This window comes from Uranotaenia lowii, chromosome 3, assembly GCF_029784155.1.
Source record: "Uranotaenia lowii strain MFRU-FL chromosome 3, ASM2978415v1, whole genome shotgun sequence".
Taxonomy (NCBI): domain Eukaryota; kingdom Metazoa; phylum Arthropoda; class Insecta; order Diptera; family Culicidae; genus Uranotaenia; species Uranotaenia lowii.
Window position 1 is genome coordinate 77,984,746 of NC_073693.1, and position 25,000 is coordinate 78,009,745.

The 25,000-nt window shown below is 34.0% G+C and overlaps 1 protein-coding gene across 2 annotated transcripts in view; it reads left to right on the plus strand.

The window, feature by feature from the left end:
• LOC129757038 (pikachurin) overlaps window positions 1-25,000 on the plus strand; it is an 865,561-nt gene that overhangs the window by 540,753 nt on the left and 299,808 nt on the right. For both annotated transcript variants that reach the window (XM_055754138.1, XM_055754139.1), the window contains 2 exons: window positions 7,280-7,985; window positions 8,109-8,221. In XM_055754138.1, coding sequence (XP_055610113.1) covers window positions 7,280-7,985; window positions 8,109-8,221 — 819 coding nt within the window. The remainder of the gene's footprint in view (window positions 1-7,279; window positions 7,986-8,108; window positions 8,222-25,000) is intronic.

Here is a 25,000-nt window from a genome sequence, read left to right on the forward strand (position 1 = left end):
TTAGTTTTGAATGCGTCATATTAGAAATCAGTTTTGCTGAACCCAATTGAACACCTCGAATCTAAGTAAATAGCTGCTGTATGATTCATTTTTTTTTGCTAACGGTACGTCAAACCTTACTCTTTGCTAGTGAAATGTGCTGATACTGATTCAGGATGTTAACGAGAATAATAACTCCAATTTTATTTGTTCTACCTACACAATCTTGCTACTATTGTTAAAACTTGATAAGCCATTGAAATAGAAACAGGCAACCCAAGAAGATTGAAAAAATAAATAACATTGAATCAAATTCAGTGATTTTCTTGGATTATTCACGTGCTTTCCTTATGTTAACTAAAAGACTAAAATGGAGACGTTTTCACGGCATCTTTTTTAGAACCTTTGAAAAGAAAAAAAACACGTTTCTGTTTTAAGTAGGAAAATGGTTTTAAAATCAATTTTCTTATTTATTGTACTTTTTTGGTATTGTTATTATTTCTAGCTAAATTTGACTTTCGAAAACTCCCCCATTGACAGGTCCTTTCACGGGCTTGGCTGAAAATAAACATCAATAACGGCTTCAGGAATTTACTTTAAGGTAAAACGAAGTTTTCTGGGTCAGCAAGTTATTATTGAAAATTTTAAAAATCTTCTCGTCAATTTTTTTGCAATCTTAAAAGAACAAATTTTCTTATTATTGAAAATTTGAAAAATCTTCTTGTCAACTTTTTTTTTGCAATCTTGAAAGAACAACTTTTCTTATTACTGAAAATTTGAAAAAAATCTTCTCGTCAACTTTTTTGCAATCTTGAAAGAACAAATTTTCTTTCAAGATTGCGAAAAAAGAACAACTTTTCTTTCAAGATTGTCAAAACTGTTGAGAGATTTAACAAATTTTTAGTAATAACATTATAAATTTAAACTTCGAATAAAAAATAATTTTAAAACTAAGAACACTAGAATAAGTGTTCAGGAAAAGAATAAAACCTAACACCCGATTTTAAAAGGCATTAAATACTTTTTCTCATATTTAGATTTTTAGATAAGGTTAGAAATTAACCATGATTTGAAATTGTTTGGTAAAATGATCATTTTTTAAAGTTTTCAATCATATTAATTTACGCTTCTTTTATCATTTTCAATGGAAGCGTTGATTGGAAAATTTCGCGATAATAAATAACTTTAACTTGAAACAATACTCCATCACAATTTGAAACGTGAAATCTCGATAAGGAAACAAAATAACATCCATTTTGAACCTTAAAAAATTTATTCATAACACATAATGTTGATTTTAATTTGGATGAAATTAATAAAATATTAAATTTTATTTCCAGAGATCCACATCAGAGATAGAATATTTTTTGTACTTATTTTCTCCTGGTTATTTATCAAAATAAAGGGCTGACAAAGTTCATTTTAGTAGCTTACATACATTACATAATACCTTTATGTAATACTTCACGTTTTATTTATTAGTATTTAAAATATAGTTTTTCTGAAGATGGCTGAAGCTCAGTATGCCGAAACGTAAGAAAATAGCAGTTTTAATTTCGTCCTAAATAAATCACCAAAAATTATCAATCAAAGAAAACCATAGAAAAGTGCGGTGATCAAAACCAAACAACCATTTATTAGTGAAAGAACTGACAAATTAGGGGTAGACAAATTTAATTTCCTGATTGATCAATTAAAATCTGTTGAAAATAAAAAAAAATGTTACAAAGAAAGTTGTAGACGTTGAAAGTTCAAAACAAATACCGTCAAACGATCAAGGTTAGATGAAACTTGTATACCACAACGCTTATTCATTATTTCTCACATTGCGAGAGAGTTTTTCAATGTTTTGGATACTCATAGAAAATTAAAAAAAAATGAGCAATAGATGTTACAACAGATTTACTTTTTTCGAAGCCGTTAAAAACTTTACCCAGTTTGACGGTTTGGCTAAATGATATCACCTACAAGCTTTATACTGCTTCTTAGTGTTCGGCATCGCTAACTGAAACTTGGTCAAAGTTAGTGATCACTAATTAAAATAGCTGAGTGTTGCGTATAAATTATCGATCTATAATAAAGCGCTTATCGCAAATCGACAGTCAAAAGTTTTGAAAAAGATAAGCAAAACACAAATTTTGCAGTAATCTTTAATTATAATATTGACTAGAAAAGTTGTTAAAGGATATAAATAGGGGAAGTTTTCGAACCTATGTTGTGATATTCCTATCCATATCAGTTGCGTCGGTCCACTTTTAGTTTTAGTTAGCGTATTTGATGGAAAGTTAAAGGAGAAACTTTTGAATCAAATTTTCAATATATTTACCCGTGTATCAATTTTTTTACATCAGGTAATGCAAAGATTCTCTTAAGGTAGATGTTTTGTTTGGTCCGAAATAGTTTTTCATCTTTTTTGACATTAATACTCAAAAGATTGATTGATTTATTGACTTATTTTGTTCTAGAACTTTCAATTTTTAACAACATTTTCATCTCTTTTATATTCTAAGAAGGCTTATGCTTTTGAAAAAAATTCAAGTGGAGACAATTCAAAAAGACGGTTATTCTTATGATTCCAGTCAAAATTGAGATCGAATAGCTTCTGAAATCAAACTTTAACGAAAATTTAAATACCTGATCGGATTCAAAATTTTAAATCTGAATGATGCCGAATTTATGATCTATAGTCTATGGCCAAATAAACACTTCAAAGAGGTAGCGTTCTTCAGCTAGGGGAATAAAAATTAGCTGAAGAAACAATTAACGAAAAAATAAATTCGCTTCCCGGAAGTTAGCGGACTAATTAGCGATAAGCAGGTTGCTGCTTCTAGTATTCTGTTTTTTTATCTACACTGTTAGTGTAAAAATGTTTCTCGGATAATCATCAAAATTTCAAAAAATAAATATTTTTATAATTCAGTTTCCAGTCTGGGAACTCCTGCATCGAAATGCTAATCAAAGATTCACATTTTAAATCTCGTTTGTTAATTTCATCTAACCAAAAATTGATTTTTATGCTTTCATCTAGTAAATTTTTTTAAATATTTTTCAAGCGCTAATTTGATAGTTTAAAATTTCAAGCTCTTAATATTTAGTCGCCGTCAACTGAAATTTTGGATCCTGAAAAGGATAAAAAGTAAGTACAATGTTTTTTTTCTTATTTAAAAGTTCACATTTAAAAGCTTTCAATAATATATTGTTTTCTGAAAAACAAGAATTCAGAACTGTCAGGCAAAGACATATTTTTTGAAAAACAAAAATTTTTCAAAACCTTTAAATACTACGACGAGGACTGTAAAATTTGGTGAATTTCTTCAAAAATAAATTACAAATTGGATTTTGAAGAATTTGGCTTGCTAAACTCGAATGTTTCATTGTATTTTGTCAATTCCCTCTAAATTTAGTGTTTAGACCAAACCCACCGGGCGTTGCTATTTCGGTTGGTATTTTATATGTTTTGATTGGTTGCGTTTTTATCTACTTACTGATTTTCGCACCCATTGTTGCCATCCAGGTTGGTATTTGTGTTTGTTTATTTTCTGATAGTAACGACCAGCTGCATTGCTACCGGGTTGGTACATAAACGCATCCTTCAACAACCTACTGCTCGAATGCTATTTCTCAAATCAAGTTAGCAAGTGTTGGTGCGATGATGGGTTGATAGATATGTTGCTGAATGTACTCGATTCGAGGTTTAGCAACCATTGGTGGGCTTGGTCTTAGCCTTTAAAAGTTTTAAATTTTATCAGATTTGAATAAAATCAAACTGATAAACCAAAAAACCATGAAGAACGAAAACTCATTTTGAATTTCTTTATTGATTATTTTTTATTCCATGAAAGAATAAGTTTAAGTCTAGATTTTTCAATTTGAAGAACACAATGATCTTAACGAGTAGAATTCTACATTTTATTAGGAGCTTCAAATAAAAACGTTACAAGTATTTCTTACTTTTTAAAATGAATTTTTCAATAGAAGGTTTGATTTTATTTTACAAATTTAATGACGACCGCAAAACGATTTGATTTTTTCTTTGAAAAATATCCAAAACTTAGTTTGCTTTATTTTTTTTTAATCGTATAAATACAAATATTTTAGAAAATGAAGAAAAGTAAACAAGTAGAAAAGTTCTACAACTTTTTTGTAGAAATTAAAATTATTTGCTGTCTTGGAGAAAGATGATCATTAATTTAAAACAAAAATTTCATTTTTTTTTAAATATTTTACAGTTTTGTCTTGAATAGTGTAAAAATTTCATAAATAATTTATAGTTTTTTTTCAAAAGGTATTTCAAAAACAAACACTGATAGAAAAAACAAATTGAAATTTGGATTCAGGGCACCCAAATCAACTAAAATTGGATCAGAAATTCTAAGCAACGCGGAAAAAGGGGAATTTTCTTGCTTGGTGTAATTTATCAAAACCCTGTTGCAGGTGAAGATGAGCATACAGAAAATCGAAAAACACAAGTTCCAGTTGAGGCTACAATAAGTTTTCTGATGAGTACCGTAAACTGGGGGAACTTTGATCAGCGGGATAACTTAGATCAACATGAAATTTTTACAGATAATCATCATTAACTAAGTATAAAGTTAAAATATCTGAAAACTGTTTACTTCGTTTGAAAGCCTATAAATTAAGTTACAAATAAGCTTAATTTGGATTTTATTAGGAGATTTTTATTGTTACTAAAAATGTTATTTAAAAATCTTAAAATATCTAGTTTTTTGAAGGTTCACAAACAAACATCTCTCCTGATCAAATTTAAGCATTTATGAGCAAATGAGTTATTTATTGTGAAAGTTCAACTTTTTTCTTGATTAAGGTTTAGTTTAAGTGTTATTTTTATGGTCATTTGATAATAATTTTTGGATGTTGGAAAAAACGGTCATTTTCCATGAAAAAGTCCATATAGAAAAAAAATGGCTAAAATTCTATCAAATGGTTAAGTTTGAAGAAGAAAAAAACATAGGAATAGTTCGAGGACTTAGGGAATTGCATGAAGGTAAAATTTTATTTGTTTTTGAGGCCAAAAAATATTGAAAAATGTTAATATTTTCTACCCCTAAATGTATGCAGCAACATTGTCCACCTTTTGAGAATATTTGTTTTTGAAAGAAAACGTTGAAAAATTCAATTGAGTCCAAACAAAAAATTACAACCATCGATGTTTGAGCCTTCTTTGCTAAATGGTATCAAAACAATAAATTTGAAGAAGTTGAGATACGTAAAACCATAGTGATCAAAGTTACCCCGAAACTCGAAGTCTGGTTTTTTAACAAACATTTAATTATTACCACCAATGTCGTTTGAATTAATTGCAATCAATAATCATGTTTAATACTCCTCGCCTCAGTAAGTGTTTTAAAGCTTTTAAGTGTTACGAAAAATTAACCCCTTCCAAAATATTCAAAAATGAATGAAAAAAGTGATCAAAGTTCCCCCAGTTTACGGTATTTCAAATCAACATTAAACTTTTAATAGCGTGGACGATTTTTTTTCAATAATCAAAGTGATAAGTGATAACGTTATGGATATAACAGTTAAATTGTATTTGCTCATTCAGTTGACTCCCGCAAATAGTTAACACATGTCACAAGGCTAGCAGTTTTTTGATGAGTTTAATTAGTTTAAAATGAATGAATTTTGCAGTTAAAATGCTTGGATTTAAATTATTTATCTGTTTGGATACACTTTTTGAAGAAAACCCATTTCAAAGACGTGGTAGGATTCTTCAGTGTCAAAATTTGAGTAGCAAAGCAAAATTTAATGTGATATTTCATTTCAAAATTTACAATACATAAATTGAATACACGGTGAATTTCTAGAAGATGTTTAAAGAAAAAAAAACAATGACTTTATTTTTTCTGTAATTCAAAATTAAGCCTTCTTTAATAATTTTAGGCAAAGTTCAAATATTTGGTCAATGTTTCTTATTCTCTTTGTTATTTTTTTGAAGATTTGTAGTCCATATTTATAAACTTTCATCTCTTAAATTATTCCAGTGCAATGAAATTGCAATATTTTTCTTCAAAGAACTTATTTTATCATTTTTATTCATGTTTTCGTGTTTGTTTAACTTGTAAAACTAATTCTGGTTCAATGAAATTCATCTTTTAATTGGTTTTCAACAAAATATTAAAATTTTTGGTTTCAGGATTAATTTCAATTTTGTTTACGGTTGTAGATCAGATTTTTGGTTTTTAAATTTTTAGTCATCCGCAAACAAACACACTGATTTCTAGAGATTTTTACCACAATTGGTACAAAATTGTAGAAATTATGATTGTTTTACGATAACATAAATGCCACAGAGAACAGGCGAACAAGCTAGCCTACGAAACTGATTTAAAATTTACAACAACCGTTTTTAACCAGTTTCTGTTTTTTGGCTGGGCCACCAGACGTCTCTAAACACACCCAAGAGAACTGTCAAAACCAAACTGAGGAAAAAAAACAAAATTTTGGTCAGTTTTGAACAGGTCGTATGAACTGTTTGGCATGTTTCTAGAAAATAGCTGTTGAAGTTTCGTGACACTTTTGTCAAGTTGCATAATAATAGAAACATCTTAGCGCTTTTTTCATCAAGAAAAAATTGCTAAATTTTAAACGATGCCAAAGCGATGTAGTTACCCACTTTGAGATGTTCAGAATCAGTTCTGATGGGTAAGACTTATCATCAAGAATCTTCCTAATTGACTAGATTAAGCCGATTGGTCCTCTGACGATAACCACCCAAGTAGTGCAAAATTTTTTTTCCAAAACTGTTAGTTTTTTTTATTGGCTCAGTAGGGCAAACAAAATGGAAGTGAAAATCTGTCCAGCCGAAGGTAACTCTTACTGCATTTATCTAGAAATTAATTGAACAAGTCTTTTAAAGAGCGGCATTAGTTTAACTATTAATGAGTTCATGTCCGATTACTCCTTTTCGAAAACTCTGGACTTGAAAATTTGATAAGTAACCTTTGAACGGTGTAATAGATGGTACTGTTTGAAGTCAAATTTCAAAGTATTTGTTGGATGAAATTTTACACACTTTTTTGTAAATTTTTAGTTCAACCTTGTACGTCTGTACTCCGTGTTAATGTTTCATGGATGTTATTATAAATAATTAAGAAGAACTGCAGTTTCCTATCGATCATTTGTAATTCACTTTGTAAATTTAAAATCGAAATGCATTTTTCATTACTATTATTATTATTGTTCATGATTGATATACTCCAAACTTTGTGATAATATTTTCTTAAAGAATTTAACAAAAATGACTGAAATATTTTTTCGTTTTCCCTCTTATTTTCAGAAATCAACTCCACAACAACGGAGGAAAGCATAACGAAGCGGGAGGAGGACGTCCTGTATCAACGGGGCGCCTCCTTCAGCGCCAAGCTGGACATGTCCGACCTGCACATATCGATGAAGATGTACGACGAGGACGACGACGGAGATGGGCAGAACGAGGGGGAAATGCGACCCATCAATCTGAACGCCCTCGATGGCCAGCTGCTGCCGGCAAGAAAATCGAACCGTAATTGGAAAACGATCAGTACAGCGACGAAAGGCGACAGCAGTCAAGTTCCGAAATCTTACGCCGATGGCCATCATCACAGTAATGGTCCGGCCCCGAAGAGCAGAAAAGATGTCGCTAGTAGCAGTAGTGGTAGTGCCAATTTCCGGCCAGTTCCCATGGAATCGGACGATGCTGACTCATTACGGATGCAGGCCGATGAGGGCGAAAATCGGAGCAAAATTGGACGCCCGGACATGATGACGAGCAGCAGCAGCAACAGCCATGACGAGATAAAAGCTCTGGCGCTGACGGCACTCGAGGACGACGAAGATGATTTTCTGCTGCTAAATGGTGGCCGGAGTACAATTACGGCAACGACCATGAGAACGCCACAAGTCTCGCCGGAAGTGACCGCAGGAGCTGCATTCCAACAAACGGCACTCACGGGAACTGATCCTGGGACCACATTGGCGCCATCATCCACACGTGAGGTTGAAAGGTGAGTGAACCTGATTGAGACTACAAATTAGCATGTTAACTGGATCCTCACACGGTTTTCACCGAACTTAGTTCATAGAAGCATCATTCAACTTTCTATGATTTCCTCTTCCCACGCCAACAGGAAACCTTGCTCCCTGGATTGTGGTTTCGAAGGCGTCTGCAGCTACGGCGAAAGTGGCCAAGCCCCTCGATGCATTTGCCCATTCGGGAAGGCTGGCCACAAATGCGAAGACGGTGAGTAGAAAATCAAACACATTTTACTGTTTAAGCAAGTTAGAATTCAATTATTTCCAAGAGTTTATTTCGACTCAACAGCATATCTACATTTCAACCAAGCCGCTAGAATTTCAGGCGGTAGCAGTTCTGAAATGATGATATTCAATCAAAAAACTTTTCTTGGCGGAAAACTCCGGAACTGCTGATATGAGGATTTTTTCTTATATTTACTTCAATAACCATGCGACAAACTTCCAGCTTGATTTGCAAACAACCAAGTCCCCCTTTTGCCGGTTCATTTGGAAAGACAAATAAAACTAGGTTCTACCGAATGTCGGTTGGCAAAGAAAAATTTCTCCATCGGAGCACCGATAAATGTGACAAATTTTCCTCCTCGATTTTCCATGAAACTCTACCTGCATCGCCAGCTGATTGGTAAAGTTGATGGTTCGTGTTTGTGTTTCTTCAAAATCTGATGCTTAACGCTGAACAAGTTTTTATTGATTTTTTATCATCATCTACAGATGCATCTTTTTATCTTTTTCCTAAGCATTTGAGTATGATTGAATACCACCCGATCAGGAGAGTATATCTTAATTGTTATTCAAACCTATCTCAATGAGATATTAAAATCTTATTTAGATATCAGCACTACCATGTGAAAACGGTATAAAAGACAAAGTAAATAAAACCCGTTTTCAGTGGATTCAAATAGCCAAATACGAGCTCTACTTAACACAAAAACCGTTTTAAGTTTATCAGTTTTCTTCAGATTTATAATGCAGTTTGAGCAAAGGATCTTAAAAATTTAGAGCCATAAAATGACATTATCCTCACACAAATTGTTCTATACACGCTTTACTCCACAACAAAGCAAAGAGTCTAGATGCAAAACATTAAAAGGGGAAGAATGCGGAAAGCTATTCACTCACTCCTATAGAGAGAACGTTTGTAAAAAAATAGAGGAAATTTTATCTCCATCTCACTCACACATATGAGACGTACAGTACAAAGCAAAGGGTGTATAAAACATTAAGACGAAATTCATACTCCAGCTAGGTTCTACAAACAATTGCGAGCTATTTTTCCATGATAATACCCTCGTATCGATATTAACATATTTAGAATGATCCTTCGCACCGTTTTGACCATATAGACTTTAAAAAAGGTTGCAAAAAAAAAACGTCATAAATGAACATAGACCCTTTTCAAGTGTTGGTGTTGATATAGCTTTGATATCACAATCTGCGTTTTTGTCGTTTTGAAAAAAATTATTAAATCTTCTTTATTACTGTGCGCGTTCGGAGTTCAGCATTCAGGAATCGCCCGATATTCCACGGCTATTACGCACTCACCTGATGCTGGTACCTATTCTTTAACGCGGTCTAACGTACAGTGATGCGTAATACGACTGATAATTTGCAACCGCACCAAGCGAGGTAGTATGTGTAAGGTCGGAGCCACTATAGAGGCTGTCTCTTCGTTATTATACCAGTTGCATACAAGACCACCTAGTCATTCCCGCGTGTGACGCCAATCGGTTCGGTTTGTTTTTCTTTGCTCTCCGTGTGTGGTTGCAAATTTAAAGTGCGTTAAAGGGGCTAAAATGTTTTAAAATATAGCCGAATGGTAAGGGAGTGGAATCTGAGTCGAAAAATTAATATATTTTATTAAAGTTATGGCTAAAGATAGTTTTGTAGTGTACAATAATTTTTGAAAATATGAAGAAAAATGGCGAACAGCACAAGAATGTGCTGCTGAAGTGAGTTGCCCGTGCTTTGTCGCAAGTGTTTGTTATCAAATCGTCAATTGCTGATGGTCAATGGAAGTAAAATTGGAAGAAATAAGTGAACTGGAGTACCAGACTGTGTCCCGTTTTCACTATGAAAAATGTCCTGCTTGGGTTGAACGAGAAATTTACCGCGTTGGCGTTCCGATAGAAGAAAGCTACACTCGCTCCAGTTTTCGGCAAATGTTTAGGGGTAAAAGAAGTAAAATGCTAGTTGTGGCAGAGCCGGAATAGTTATTGTACAGGTAGAAAAATAGTGCATTAAATGAGTGAATCTCAATAAGTTTTCTGTGTAACATATTGCCATTATTTTGGTCAAAGAAGTGGTTATATGAATAGAAGAATAAGGAAGATAAAAAAAGGAAAAATAAATCGGGCGTCAGGGCGCCGCCTGCTATGATGTGGCGTTTATTCAAATCGACTGTGTAACGCGTGTGCGATCCGAAAACATGCAAAGGAAGAAATGATTATTGTACACGTTCAAGAAGATTGACCGAATTAAATTCATCATGATTAATATATATCTAGTGTTCAGGTCGCATTGTGTTTTAGAATCAAATGCTATTATCGGCGGTAGGTTTAAGGCTTTGATCCTAAGATCGACCGATAGGTAAGATGTTTCTGACCATATAACTGAAAATATTAGAATGTTCAATCAATGGACAGTCAGCCAGGTATATACACGGATGCCGGAATACCTGTAGTAAATGTATAACATTCAATAATGTTATAGATTTTAAACTGATAATGTACATGATTGACTCATTCCTCCAATATACACAGTCATAGACATGTAAAACATTATTACATAACAGTTCACACGAAACCATGGTACCGGGTATTGTGTTCGCAGCATTGGACATTTGCCGAGTTATCTTAATAATGCATGTGAATTTATACTTTGGTCAAATTGCGGTGAATCCGTGCACCCGTGGTGGATTTACAACATACATACAACATACAGTTGCATACAAGACCACCTAGTATCAAAATCCCATATCGCACAGATACAAACCGTTTGTTTCCTGCCTCAATTTGCCTGCTTGAAAAATTAATTGAAATTTTAAAGCTCTTATCAAATGCACCAGATCTGGTTCTGCGGTAGCGTGCGCGCCTCTCAACCGGCGGCAGGTCGAGGTTCGAATCTCCTGGCTGTACCCAAACTTTTCAAGGATTGTTTCAATGGGAAACAATACATAAAAGTTTGAGTACAAGGCAGGAGGTAATGCAACTCTGCATACAAGTGCTTGAGTCCAAAGCAAACATTCCATGCAAGCTTGTGTGCAAGATACAAATATTTATCCTTTTTTGTGGTCTAAATTCTATCTGATTGAAATATAATTTTGATATAATGCTATCAAAGAGTGATATAATTGAGTTATTCTGGCATCGACTTTTTGTAATAATATGAGATATTCTAACATCCTACGAGTACTAAATAACATCTCATTTTGATATGAAAAAAATGAATATCAAAATATGTAACACATACAGTGATACAAAAATAGCTGGATTTAAATCACATACGGCTGAAATTGAAACAGGGTTGGTAGGAGTTTAACGGCAGCGGATCTTTCATTTTTTTTGGCATTGAAAATTTTCAAAATGTGTTACGACTTTAAATATAAAAAAATTACCACATTCTTCTAACAAGTCAAATATTTTAGATCTTTTTTTTCACACATTTGGATATGATATGTGTGCCTTATTTCGTTGAATTATGTCATGTATGCAAGACTGGTAAATTTCAATCAATTTCTTTCGACCCTGACCAACGTCTAGTAGTCAATGTTATCGTATGAATATTAAAGCCGTCAACGAGTTGAATGATCAAGATACAATGTCAGTAAGGCAGCGTCAATATTGAATGACATTTTTGTACTTCACTCGCATCACACATACGGTCACATACGGGCAAACAGACAGGGCAGAAGAAAAATCATACAAACTTTTGCAAGAGATTACATTGCCATCTGGTGACGGTATTGCCTAGTATTCAATTATGCCAAAAAAAATTATCGAGGTAACCTAAGAGCAAGTTCACTCGTGTTGGGAAAAAGTGGTAGAAACTTTGACACTTTTAGCACATTTTAAAAATTTTACCATGCAAAAAAATTTTCAAGATCTTTGGGCGTAGAACTTTATAACAACACTGTTTTATCCGAATGTGATAGAAATCGAGCTTTTTTTTGCATCATAGCATGCGAAAATAAAACACGTGTTGTTGAAAAACTTGAAGGCCACAGATATTTTGATAGTCTTTACATGGTTAAGTTTTCAAAATTAGCTACAAATGTCAAAATTTCTACTACTTTTTTCTAACACTGATAAACTTGCTCTAAAATATTGTAATGTTAAAAAAAGTGTAAACAAACAAATTAGTCATTTGTGCCTAGATTTTCTCAATTTGAATTTTTCGCAAGTGATCGAAAAATATTTTTTTTTGAGATCATATACGATTGCGCTTTTCCAAGAATGAGGTACTTCAAAAGTTTATTTGGCTTGTAAGCATTTGAAATTTTGCACTGGTTTCTGGAATTTTATAATTCAAGCTTGTAGGTACATCTGTTTGTTATTTCGGCAGTCTCTGTAGTGAAAAAGTATGATAAAGCTATTTTTTTTCAGCTTTAAGTTATTCGTGGTTAATTTAATGTATAGAATAATTCATCTTATTGTATTCAAATTTATTTATTTATGAGTTAAAATACCATTGAGCCCTTTTGAAAAATTGTTATTTCGAATAGAGCTATCTAGAAACATTGCCATCTATTGCGCCGTTCAAAAGTTACGGCTTCTTTAAAAAAGAGCACTGGATATTTTACACACGTTTCTGAAGTATTTTTTTTTTTCGAGCTTGTACATCTGTTCATCTGTGGATATAAATATCGTTTAAAATACAATTATCATCTTAGAAGAAGATGATCAACATAATTGTTTAGAATTACGTATGCAGCTTGAAACTTGAGATCTTTTTATTTAAAGTTTATTTTAGTATACAAATAATAGGTCTCATTTAAACAGGATTCGAATTTGTCAAATACTCAAAATTTCGTCAGAATAAAAAAGTCGTATAAAAGTCTTTTGAGATAAGAAACTTCAAATATCGTTCATATTTTAACAAACTTCGGCTCATCCTGAATAAATTTTCTTCCGCAAATATTCAGATTTTCCTCTAAGTGATTCTAGTGTACTCTGGAGTCAACATTGCCTAACTTCAAGACAGATTTGCGAAAAACAAAATCCGAGTGTCCCGTATGTTTGTCTGTGTTGTTTGCTTATGTCGCTGACCAAAAATCAGTATCGCATGACATAGACTTGCAAAGTATCAAAGTCGACTAATATTGGCGTGTATGTATGTATGTTGGTTATCCACCATAGGTGGTATGAAAAAACCCTAGCAATTGCTTTTGCTAAACTAAATCGAGCAGTCGCAGAAAGCAATTGCTTCGGTTGATATGAATTAAGTTTTTCCTGATAGGTGTTATCTCAGTCAGGAGCTTCTACTTTTAGAACAAGCTAGTTTGGTATGAATAAAGCCCAAATCTGAAGCAATCGCTCGAGAAATCTCCTAGCAATTACTTTATTTTCTAAGCATGCTTGGTAGCAGACTTCTCCAATAAACAAATTCTTCAACAACGTCATGAATTTATAAAATTAGCAATATTACACTTCAATACAATTTAAAAAGGCATTTTCAACATAGATAAAGAACAGTCGAAGTGATAACCCAACTTTTTTCATATTCCTGTCGTTGTATGAAATGATTCGTCTAAGATGGAACAAAACAAATCAATTAGTAAATATTTCAAATTAAAAAAATCCGGCTACAGTGGAAGAAGTCCCAATCGGCTTGAAGTTGGAAGAAAGTTGTAATAATTTAAAACATAATTCAGATCTCCCAAATTTATATGATTTTTTTTATAATTCAAAGATTAAAAAAAAAACATCTAAGTTAAGATGCGCGTCTATTCCCTATTTTTTTTATATATCGGATTATCCCGATCCGAAAACGTGTGGGAGAGCTTATGATAAATGTTAAAAAGCTAGGCCATTTTTTGTTTGACAATATTCAATTTTCTTTAAACATCAACATAGGAGCATGTATTGACTTAAATTTTTCCGATCGTTCTTACACCCACCCCCGCACCGTCGATTTCATGGCTATTTTAGCCGTACTATTCAATTTTTTGATCGTCTTCTTTCATTTTACTTTAGTAAATTTCAGATTCTGCTTCTTTTTTCGAAGCAAAAGCTATGTTCTAAGACTTTAGTACACATCTGCTAAGCAAATGTTTATTCATACCAAACTACGCAAATGCTTTGGGCTTTTGCTTTGCTAGATTTCGAGCAAAGTAAAAGCTACCGAAGCAATTGCTAAACCTTATTCATACCACTACATGGGTACACGAATTCACCGCAGTTGCTGCTAAAGTATATGTTCACATGCATTCTGTAGATTATTAAGTTCCCATACCCATACCCCATACCCGGACCCGGAATTAATGCATTGCGTTAATCAGTTAAAGTTAATCAGTTTACATACAGGTATTTCGGCATTTGTGTATATACCTGTTCAGCTGGAAAAAGATTGAAAATTCCTATTATATAGTAGTAAAGAATGAAACACATCTAAGCTGCCTACCGCTTATGGGAAAATAACCCAAAAGTTTCCTTGCCGTTACCAATAATAGAACCCAGTACGCCTGGCATACCAAAACCAGACTCACGTTAGCCTATCCGCTGGACTACATCGACACATCGACTCAAAAGTCCTCTGCTGCATAATTGAAATAACAAATTATCGAGTGATCCAACAATATTGTAAAAAAGCCTCCCTTCCCATTCCCATTGAAGAGAGGGAGCAGTTTTAAAATATAAGAAAACACTTCTCATGCTTAAATATACGCCAATGTCAAATATCGGTTCTTTGGTTCGATTAGTTTCCTAGTTTTGCGAAAAATTGAATAAGAGACCTCTTCCCCCCCTCTTTATCTCCCTAGTAGTAGAGGGATGGGCAAAAAAGTATAGGAGCCCTCACCTATCCTTTCTATCTCCACACCGGAGGGAGGTAGAGGTCTCAAACCATCTTTAAAATATTCTTCCTAGCCATTCACCCTCGCATGCCAAATTTGGTTTCGATTGATTGAGTGATTCACGAGATATTTAAACTTGTTTCTTTTATTTGTTCTCCCTCCCCCTTTCCAAAAAAGGGGAGGAGTCTTTTTTTACGAATTGGTACCAAGGCACGTCAAGTGCCGTGTCTCCACAGAACTAATATGGGTAAATGGAACCAATGGGTCGACTCGTATATACTCATCCGTATCTACATACGTTCTAAACTCCACCTGGGGCCTTTGACCATTACTAAAGCCTTTCTTCGGAAGAGGATCTAATTCGAGCTTATGCGCTACTCATGCAACACTCGCTTTAAAATTCATATTTTAACAAATTATCATCCTGACTGGCCGAGGTCTAGCGTAGTTCATTTGATAGCTCATTTGGATTAGTAAAGTTAAGTTAAGTTATCCTTGGTCGATCGCAGTTTGCTTCAGTCTCCAACTCCTTCGCAGAGCAGTCATTATCCGGGCGAGCCCATCGCATACTGCATGCCAAGTCACACATCTTCTGCAACATGAAGTCGGCTGTCGTGTCTGGTCCGCAGGCGGCGAATATGTTAGCATGGTGCTCTTCAAATCTTGGACTATAGAATACCACGTGTTCGGGTGTCTCGTCCATGTCACCAAATGTTAGGCAGACATGGGAGGCCACATGGCCGAACCTGTGGTGATACTTCTTGAAGCATCCATGAACAGTCAGGAATTGCGTCATACAGAAATCCACTTTGCCATGCCTCTCTCAAACCACTCCTGCTCCCACAGCTGCTGGCAGTTGGCTATAGAGATCCCTGGCTCGTGTTCTCACGTTTTGCGTGCCTTTATTTCTGTAGCAATAGGAGTCCTCCACCAACAAAACCGAGATGGGCATGACTCCCGCTACAACGCATGCAGCCTCCATCGAAACAGTGCGGTATGCACTGATGACCCGCAAATTCATTCACCTCCGTACACTGTTAAGTTTCTGCTTAATTCACTGGATGTTAGGGCCAGATTTCGAGGCCATCTTCCATATCGAAGGACGTGAAAGCGTTGCGCACGTCCATTGTTACTACCGCACAAAAACGATCTCCTCGTCTCTTCTTGAGTCTGGCTTTATCAGCCGTTTCGATGACAGGTTCGAATTACGTCAACTGTTCATCGCACTTTTCCAGTAGGCATTTTGGCCTGTACGCCGATGGGTTCCCCAATGGCTTTCCTGGTTTGGGCAGCAGAACCATCTTCTGCCGTTTCCAAACCTCTGGAAACATTTTTGCTTCAATACAAATTAACAGTGACGATCGGAACATTTCGGGAAATTCCATGATCGCGCCCTTTACTGCAATGTTCAGGATACCATTTGGGGAGAAGTTACAAACCAGCAAAAAACCTTCCCCAACTTACCAATGTCTTTCGAGTTTTTAGGGAACAGACAGACAGGCAGAAAGACAGAAATGAATTTTTTACACATCGTTGAAACTGTCAAAAGCGACAGATATCATGTATAAAAACCCTCTTAAACCCAGATTTTGTTTCTGAGAAATTGACAGAAGTTGTATTTTGTAATTACAAACAACTTTTGTCCTACGAAAAACCATACTATTGATGGAAAACACTTGATTTATCAAACAAAATATTTTTATCATTCATCAACTTCGGGAGCTTGTAATAGAGCTCAGTTGGCTAGTCAGTTGCCTCCTAAACCGATGTCCGCAAGTTCGAGCCCAAAAGTAAACAGACATATAGGCAGCAGACAAGCAGGAGTGCAAAGAGCGAGGTAAATAGTTAGGCCGGGTGGAGCGTGATCTGGCGATTGTGCGATGCCCGGGGGATTTGCGAACAGTTGCTACGGATCGAGTCAATCGTAGAATTTATGTTTAGTCTGAATATTAAACTGAAAAAAAACTGTAGTTCAAGGTTTTTTGATACCTAAATCTTCCAGAATCAATTGGAGCGAACAGTTTTGTATCACAGGCAAGAAATTGTAGTTTTAGAGTGAAGTCTTCCTTGAAGAAAGTAACCTTCTATTTACGTGAGCGTCTATTCCTGAGGATTTCTCGCCGCATAAATGAAAGTTAGTTCTTCTAGTAACGACATCATATACTGAAACGCAACTTGCTGAAAGTAACTACGACTACTCACTAATTAGTCACGGGTGTTGATTACTATGACTAAAATGCCTCAAATTAACGATCTAAGCATTCGAAACTTCTGGCATAACGATCGATAAAAATGTCGTGACTCGTTAGCTACAAATACCATCTGTCGGGCGATTTTCTGGCCGCAGTTTCGATCATGAGCAAAGCTATCGCAATTTTCTTCTCGATATGCTGGATTGCCTGCTCAGTTTCAATTGTGTCGGCGAAATCGTGCTGTTGCTGTTGTAATCGTCAAAAAACTCAAAATCCAGCTGTTAGTGATCATAACAATGTAGCTCGGAACCCGGTGAAAAATAATGTTAATCCTGCAGGTTCTGGAAGAAAAGGAAGAATGTTTCTTCAACCCATTTTGCCAATATATGGAGGACCACCAGTGACTTCTGTTTATGATTATTATTACATAGACGAATATTATGATGACTATGTAGAATATTACGACCCGGGACCCATCCATATCGCACCCAGACCGCATCGCAGGCGGAGGAAGAAGAAGAAGAGGTCCAGAAAGAAGAAAGACTAATGAGTCCGATAAAAACTCGTGAAGTTCAGATTTCCATGATTGAGAAATAAATCAATGTATGAAAAAAAAACTATTTCTGTTTGCTGGTTTGATCTCAAAGGTTCGATCGTTCTAAGACCTGGAGAGCTGGAATTTGATATGATATTTTATATCATAAACAATCGAACTGTGATTTTAAATTCTTTAGCAGAGGACAGAAGAAGAGATCGAACACATGATCATGATTTTTCTCGGATTCAAAGTTGAAGGCTAGCAAAAGGTGTGGCATATATTAACAAAAAACAATGTTTTACCACGTTCTAAAAATCGTTGATTTGAATTTTTGATTCATTTCCTGTAAGGACACCAAAAGGGATCGTCCATAAATATTTTATGATCTCCATTTGAAGATACTCAACGATATTTTCATGAAGTTCGTCATATTCTCGTTTGTTCTGTAGGTTTCTTCCGAGCTTTAACACCTTCTTTAGTAGCCGAAACAAAAACTAAATTTTTCTTTTGCCCTCTTAGATTTTTCCGAAAATCACGAAAGGGAAATAAATTAAGTGAAATGTATTTTGTTGAAAAATTTGATAAATTCTTCGAAAGTTCACAACTGTTGAAAGAGCGAAGGACAAGCTGTAGAAGATGGGAATCCACCTCTAGTATTCGAGATGTTTTTTTTTTAATTTTTTATCTTAAATAACTTGATTTCTTGTCTTGTGCAGTAGAGTTGGGTTAGGTAAAAGTATAACCTAATAGCAATCCTATTTTTAAAATTTGTTGCAGTTGTTTTTCTAAAAAAAACCAAGAACAGCATTTGATTCCTTAGACTTTTAATTCGTTCCTAAAAAAAATCCGAAGACAATCGAATTAAATATTTGATCATCGTGTTTGAGCATTTTTTCGCGCGAGCAAGTGATGGTAAAAACAGAAATATGTGCAAAAATTTCCAGTGCATTTCTATTTTCAAAGAAAAAATTTTCTATTCAGATTTACTTTGGTGGACCCTGTATATCATTCGCACTTTTGCCGCTTCAAGATGTCTTACTTTGCACAGTTTCCTGTTCAAAGAAGAGACAGATTAATGAAATTTTGTTTTCAACATTTGATACTGATTGGAGACTACTTGAAAGACACATTAACGCTTCAATTGAAAACTAAAAAAAACTTTACTTCACAAGTTGAACTTGTACAAATTTTATGAAAACGCAGGCTGTCTAAATCATTATAATCCACGCCAAAGTTATTGATTAAACTATTCTCAGTTTTTGATATCTAATCTTAAATCGTACTTTTACCCCACTTTACTAGGGGAGAGAAGGACATAACGAGCACCCGAGACTAAATGAGCTTCACTATTTTTCAGGAAATTTCGCGTTTCCAAATATAACTTTTAACGCAAAGTACTTCTTTAGATGAAAGAGAATCCATCTCCAAAAAAAAGTAATCTTCTCTTCAAATACACCGAAACATATTCAAAAAACCAATTTTTTTTAAGTGATGAAAATATAATTTTCAAGCAAAAGGAAATAACCTTTTAGGATAGATTCTACAAAAAACCCACTGTGATATGATTTACACAATTTATCATAGAAACATTTCTAGTATCCAAAAACCCTTCCATGCCAAATTTTAATCCATTTGCCTCATTAGTTTTTGAATTATGTTAAACATGAAAAAAGAGGCCCCTCCCCATTTAATGTCTCAAATCAAGGAGGGGTCTGAAATAATCATAGAAATATTTTTTGTATCCAAATACCCTCCCATGTCATGGAACAGACAAACAAACAGACAGAAATCTATTTTTATTTATATAGATACTACGCTAGCTCTGAAAAATCTTTTGCAAAAGGTAAAAGCTAGAGAAATTTGGATTTGAAAAATACGAAAAGAGCATTCATAAGCAAACCCAAAAAAAAGTGACTCAGTCGGACAGTATTTGGCAATCTGAGTTAAGTGTGTGTCGGATAGCATATTTTACAAATTTCAAAAGCCTTGTGGTCTTAATAAATTTTTCGTTTAAACAAAAATTTATTCGAGAATGTCATTTCTTTTTATTTTCAAGAATATTTTATTCTCACGCGAAATAAATGAAAATCCAATCATATATGAAGCTTACTGAAAACTTCTCTGACTACAACTTTGTCGAATATGGAAAAGCGGTAGAAATAGCGAGAAAATATATATAAAGTCCCAAACTGAACATTCTGTTTCATGAAAAGAAACTAGCAACACTGGTCGATTTTGGGTTCAATATTCAGAAACAATATTTAAACAAGTGAGTTATTGATTTGAGAGCGTTGAAGTGTGATTCAGGAAAAATCCGGGTCGGCCCGGTTTCCTGGATTCAGTAGAAAATAGCACGAATATTTTTTTTTGAATTTATTCGCTTTATTTGTAAATTACAGATAACAAATCCTTCTTTTGTCACTCGGAGTTGGAACATCGCGAGGGGCGGGGGTGGTGGTGATCATAAAAAATAATGCGAGAGACAAATAAATTGCACGAGAGCTTATATGCAACAAATGTGTATACTATATCATTGCACAAAACCTACAATCAAGTAATTTTTTATTGAAAAAATCTATAAAATCAAGGATATAAAAGGTGAAATAACTCCCAACCTCCAATTTTTTTTTGTCTTGTAATTCTTCGGATATTTGATTTTTTTTTCAAAATTTACCTAACATACTTTAAACTTTATTCATTCAGTAAATTTTATCTTAACCCGTCGTTTCATAAAGTGACAAATTTCCAACAATTGATGTATGAAAAAAGTGAAAAATCGTATTTAATTTCAATTTTTTTTTCTTGATGTAAACATAATTTCTGACTGTTTAAAATGGTTTTTTAAGAAAAATAAAAACCATGAAATGAAGGGTTTATGATCAAGAACGGTGTTTTGAAAGCCTTAAAGACGAATTTCATTTTGACGAAATGAACTTTGACGAAATAAACTCGGATTTTTGGTTAATAGTTTTGAAACCGAAAGCCTGGATTTTGACAGATTTTTAGATAAAATAGTCCGTATATCTGTTCTTGATACGTTCGGGAAAAAATTCGGGCAACCTTAAATTATAGTCACCAAATATCAAGGTTTTAACTGCCTTTTTCTTCACATTTCAATTGCAATCGATTATGAACTTACAATCAATTATTGAAATCACAAAAAAAATAATTCTGTGTATTTTCAACCGTGCAGTTTATTAAAATTGAACTAAATCATGCCTTTTTTTAAGAATGAAGCCTTTCCTGAAGCCTCCAACACTATTGGTTGCTTGGCAATACCATGGACATTTTGGTACTTCCATTTTGCTGACTTTGATGTGCTTGATTTCATAAGATTTAAAAAAACAGATGAGTGAAAGCTCATGAAAGTGAAAACAAGAATTGATCATTTTTCCAAAGTTTCAGCCTTATTATTGATGATAGAATTTTTCCTTAGAGTTTGAAAGAAATATCGTATTTCTAACTCTTCATTTTTTTTTCAACAAAACCGCGTCCCTTTTTTCGGGAGAGCATAACATGGACCACAAGACCTGTTCTGAGTAAGCAAAATAAGCTGATCTTTCCATTTTTTTAAGGATATTTTTTTGTAATTTTAATTTCTGGATCATGAATGAAATAGGCTATGTTTTGAAAAATTAGTAACAAAGCACTGCATTGGATACCTTTGCTGAAGTGAAAATTTGGATTGATGACAAAAAAAAGGTAAAAAAAAAATCAATCACTTTAGGGGCATAATGAAAACCCCCACTGGGGCAGTATAAGCACTATCAATTAACATAAAAATAGCTGCGATAAAACTGAAATTTTTAAGTGAAAAATAGTTTCGTAACGACGACCATACCTCCCTCCTTCCCTATGTCACAATTCGTAACGCTCGAGCTTACCCCCTCCCCCTAGGAGCGTTACGTAATTTATGGAAGCCCCCTGATGGTATTTTCATTGATTTCATTCAAAAGTCATGTCAAATTGCCTATGTTTTATACTTAATTGGAGAGAATCAGTTTTCAAAACCAACTTTATTATATTTTTCCAATTAAAAGATAATTATTCCAAATTTATACTGACAATCAACATAAAATTTTGAAAACGCCTGAACAATTTTATAATTCTGTGAAATCTGTGAATATTCCTTACATTCTGTTTTCTATGACACAGATTCGGTGATAAAAATTGGCTCAAAATTCTGTAAAATTATAGATTTTTCTGTGATTTCGGCAACCTTGATCATAAGAGCATGTTTTACGGTGCTCAGAAATTATAATATTTTCGTCAATTGAGAACCTAGTTGTTTTTTATTTTCAATATTTATGTAATGATGATAAGGGGATTTCTTTTTTGCTGAAAAATTAATACTATATGAAGAATGAAACTAATCCTCATCTAAATTTGTTTAAGAAAATGCGTACTCTTGTAGAAATGAGAAATGCTTACGTTTCCCCGAGTGCTTGTTATGCCCTTATCTTCCCAACATCAGACAAGTGATGATAAAAATTGAAATGAATTTTGAGCTTCAAAACTACCAAAATTAATAAGAAACGACACGATCGAGAAGTCGAAAATTTGAGGCCTTATCATCATTTTAAACAATTTTGAATGATAAGCATTGAAGCATTGAAAAACGTGAGCGAATGTGTTAAAACATCATCCCAATATGTGGGCTTGTGATATAGCTCAGTTGGCAAGTCAGTTGCCTTTTGGGCCGATGTCCGCGAGCTCGAGCCCAAGATTAAACAACGGACAAAGTTGTACTGGATAAGTTTTTCAGTAACTTTTCGGTGGTAAAACGACTATAATCGAAACAAAAAAAAATTCCCAATGTGCTTTTTTTACCATTGGTGGGTAAGTTAACGCTCTACATATGGTGTCTTAAATATGGTGGTTTGAAATGCCAAATCGCATGTTCAGCCATATTAAACAAAGTTTTGAACTCTGATTGAAGTGTTTACGAAAGTGGGGGTCAAGGGATGCCAGGTTTAAAAAATAAAGCGCGAAATTGTCGTTACTTTGACGAAGCCTGATTTTTATTTTACCAGACCCTAATTTTTGAAACATAAATTTGGCAACCCTGCGAATCAGCACAGCCTACCGAATCATCGGTCTACCTGATTTAAGTTCAATTTTTGCTAAACTTTTACATCCGGTGACTCCAAATTTTTTGGTAAGCTCCAGAATTTGGAGTCCCTAGATGTCACCAGAATTAAATGCAGATCCTTTCATCAGAAAATTTTCCAACTGAACAATAAATTATTGTTGAAATATTATTTCTGAAATAAGGACCAAAAATCTGTCAGTGTTGCCAGTTTTTCTTTTTATAAACAAGATTGTCTTGTTGGAACGTTAACTATTTTATCGCAACTCCTACCACTTCGCTGTCTTCGACAAATTTGTGGTGATAGAATTTTTCTGAAAGTTTCATAAATTTGAATTTCGTTGACATGACGTGAGACCAAAATATTCATAAAAAAAAAACAAAAAAGTTGCGTTACAGCCGTTTTAAAATTTGAAAAAGTTGCAAATCGACACATTCTAGTGTAGAGTGCTGTACCACCGCACGTGTCTCCCGTAAACGCTTATAACGTTGATGATCATGACCAGAAGTTGAATATTAACCAAATCTGTCAACAAACCATAACTTTATGAAACAAATCGTTTAAATGATCCTGCCGATTGATCAATCGAACCTCTGTGTTTCGTTAGCTGCCAAAGCAACCTATCGAGTGATTTACTGATCGCAATTTAAACCGATCATGAGAAGAGCTAGGATTGTTTCCTTTGCGATATTCTGGATTGTATCTTTAGTTTCAACTGCGTCGGCCAAATCGCGCTGTTGCTGTAAACATCGTCAACCAAAAGCTCAAAATCCAACGGTCAACCTCAATCTGGCTGATGATTCTGGTGAAGTTTCTTCCCGCCATTTTTTTGTTCAACACAATGAGAACTCAAACGTTTACCCGCCGATAAATATACAACCAGAACCTTTCCCACCAGGTCCCGGAGTTATGGTTCCAGCTAGTCCATCCAGTTTTTATGATTACTATGGATATGATGAGTCTGCTATTCCAGAGGATCCCATCGACTGATAAATGTGGGAAGTTTAAATCCCAATGATGAATGAACGAAAGAAAATCTCGAATGAAAATAAAATTTACAATGATTGAGTCCATGTTCGTTTGTTTGAAGAACCTCCAACAAAATATAAAAGTCTTAAGAGACATCATAGATTTAACAGATTACATTTGGATGCGTTGTTGACACGGGTTTTCTCAATTGAACTGATTTGTTAAGAAAAAAAAAAATTTTCAATCAAAGCTATTTTTAAATTTTAACAAGCTCTTTTTACATAGTTTTCAGCTAGATTCTATAACTTACTTTGTCTAGCGATCGATGTTTACATTTATCTGTCAGTGTTCTGATCTTGGGTAAAATGGAGTTGTAGGCTGATTTAAAATTAATTGAATCTTTCTGTTTGTTAACAACGTCGTTGTGTCTTCTTGTCTGATCGTTTTTTGTCTTTTCATATTGATCAAAGTTATCTCTTTAATCAAAGTTCTTCATATTATGGAATAAATATTTATGATGTCGTGCTTAACCAATAATGAGTCTTGTGATCTGGCACACGGATTTTCATAAGTCCAGGAGACAATTTTAAAATTGCATCCACCGTAGAAAAAAGCAAGAAGAACAAAATGACAGAAAGGATTATTGAAGCTTAAATTTACATTTTTTTTTTGCTTTTTACTGTTTTTGAATTACAGCCAGCATAGAGATGATGGTTTAATTTATCAATAACCGTAAATGCATGAAATAACTGTTGTTTTAGAAGAATAGAAACTAAAATCAAGTTATTTATTACCAAACATGTGTAGCTGAAGCTTATAAGAAAATCACAATTTATCAGTATCATACAAAAAAGTAGTTCTTAAATAGCCACTGTTTTGGTTTCAAACAATTTTTTTAATTAATTAATTATTTTTCTTTCGAAGGCTCGTTTGCTGTAAGGCCTAAGGAGCCGAGTGATATTTTACATCTTTCAGAAAATTTTATATTTTAAGCATTCGCCATCACTGTTTTGCTTTCTATCAAAATTGATCAATAAAAATTTCTAGGATCGTATATGAATTGATCAACCATGTTCGAAGGTGTTTACAACTTTTAAGCGTTACAACAAAAAAAATTGGAAAAATCATCTCAACCCTATCGATCTGGTGCGGTTACCTTGACATTGAGGAAAAAGTCCCGAGTTTT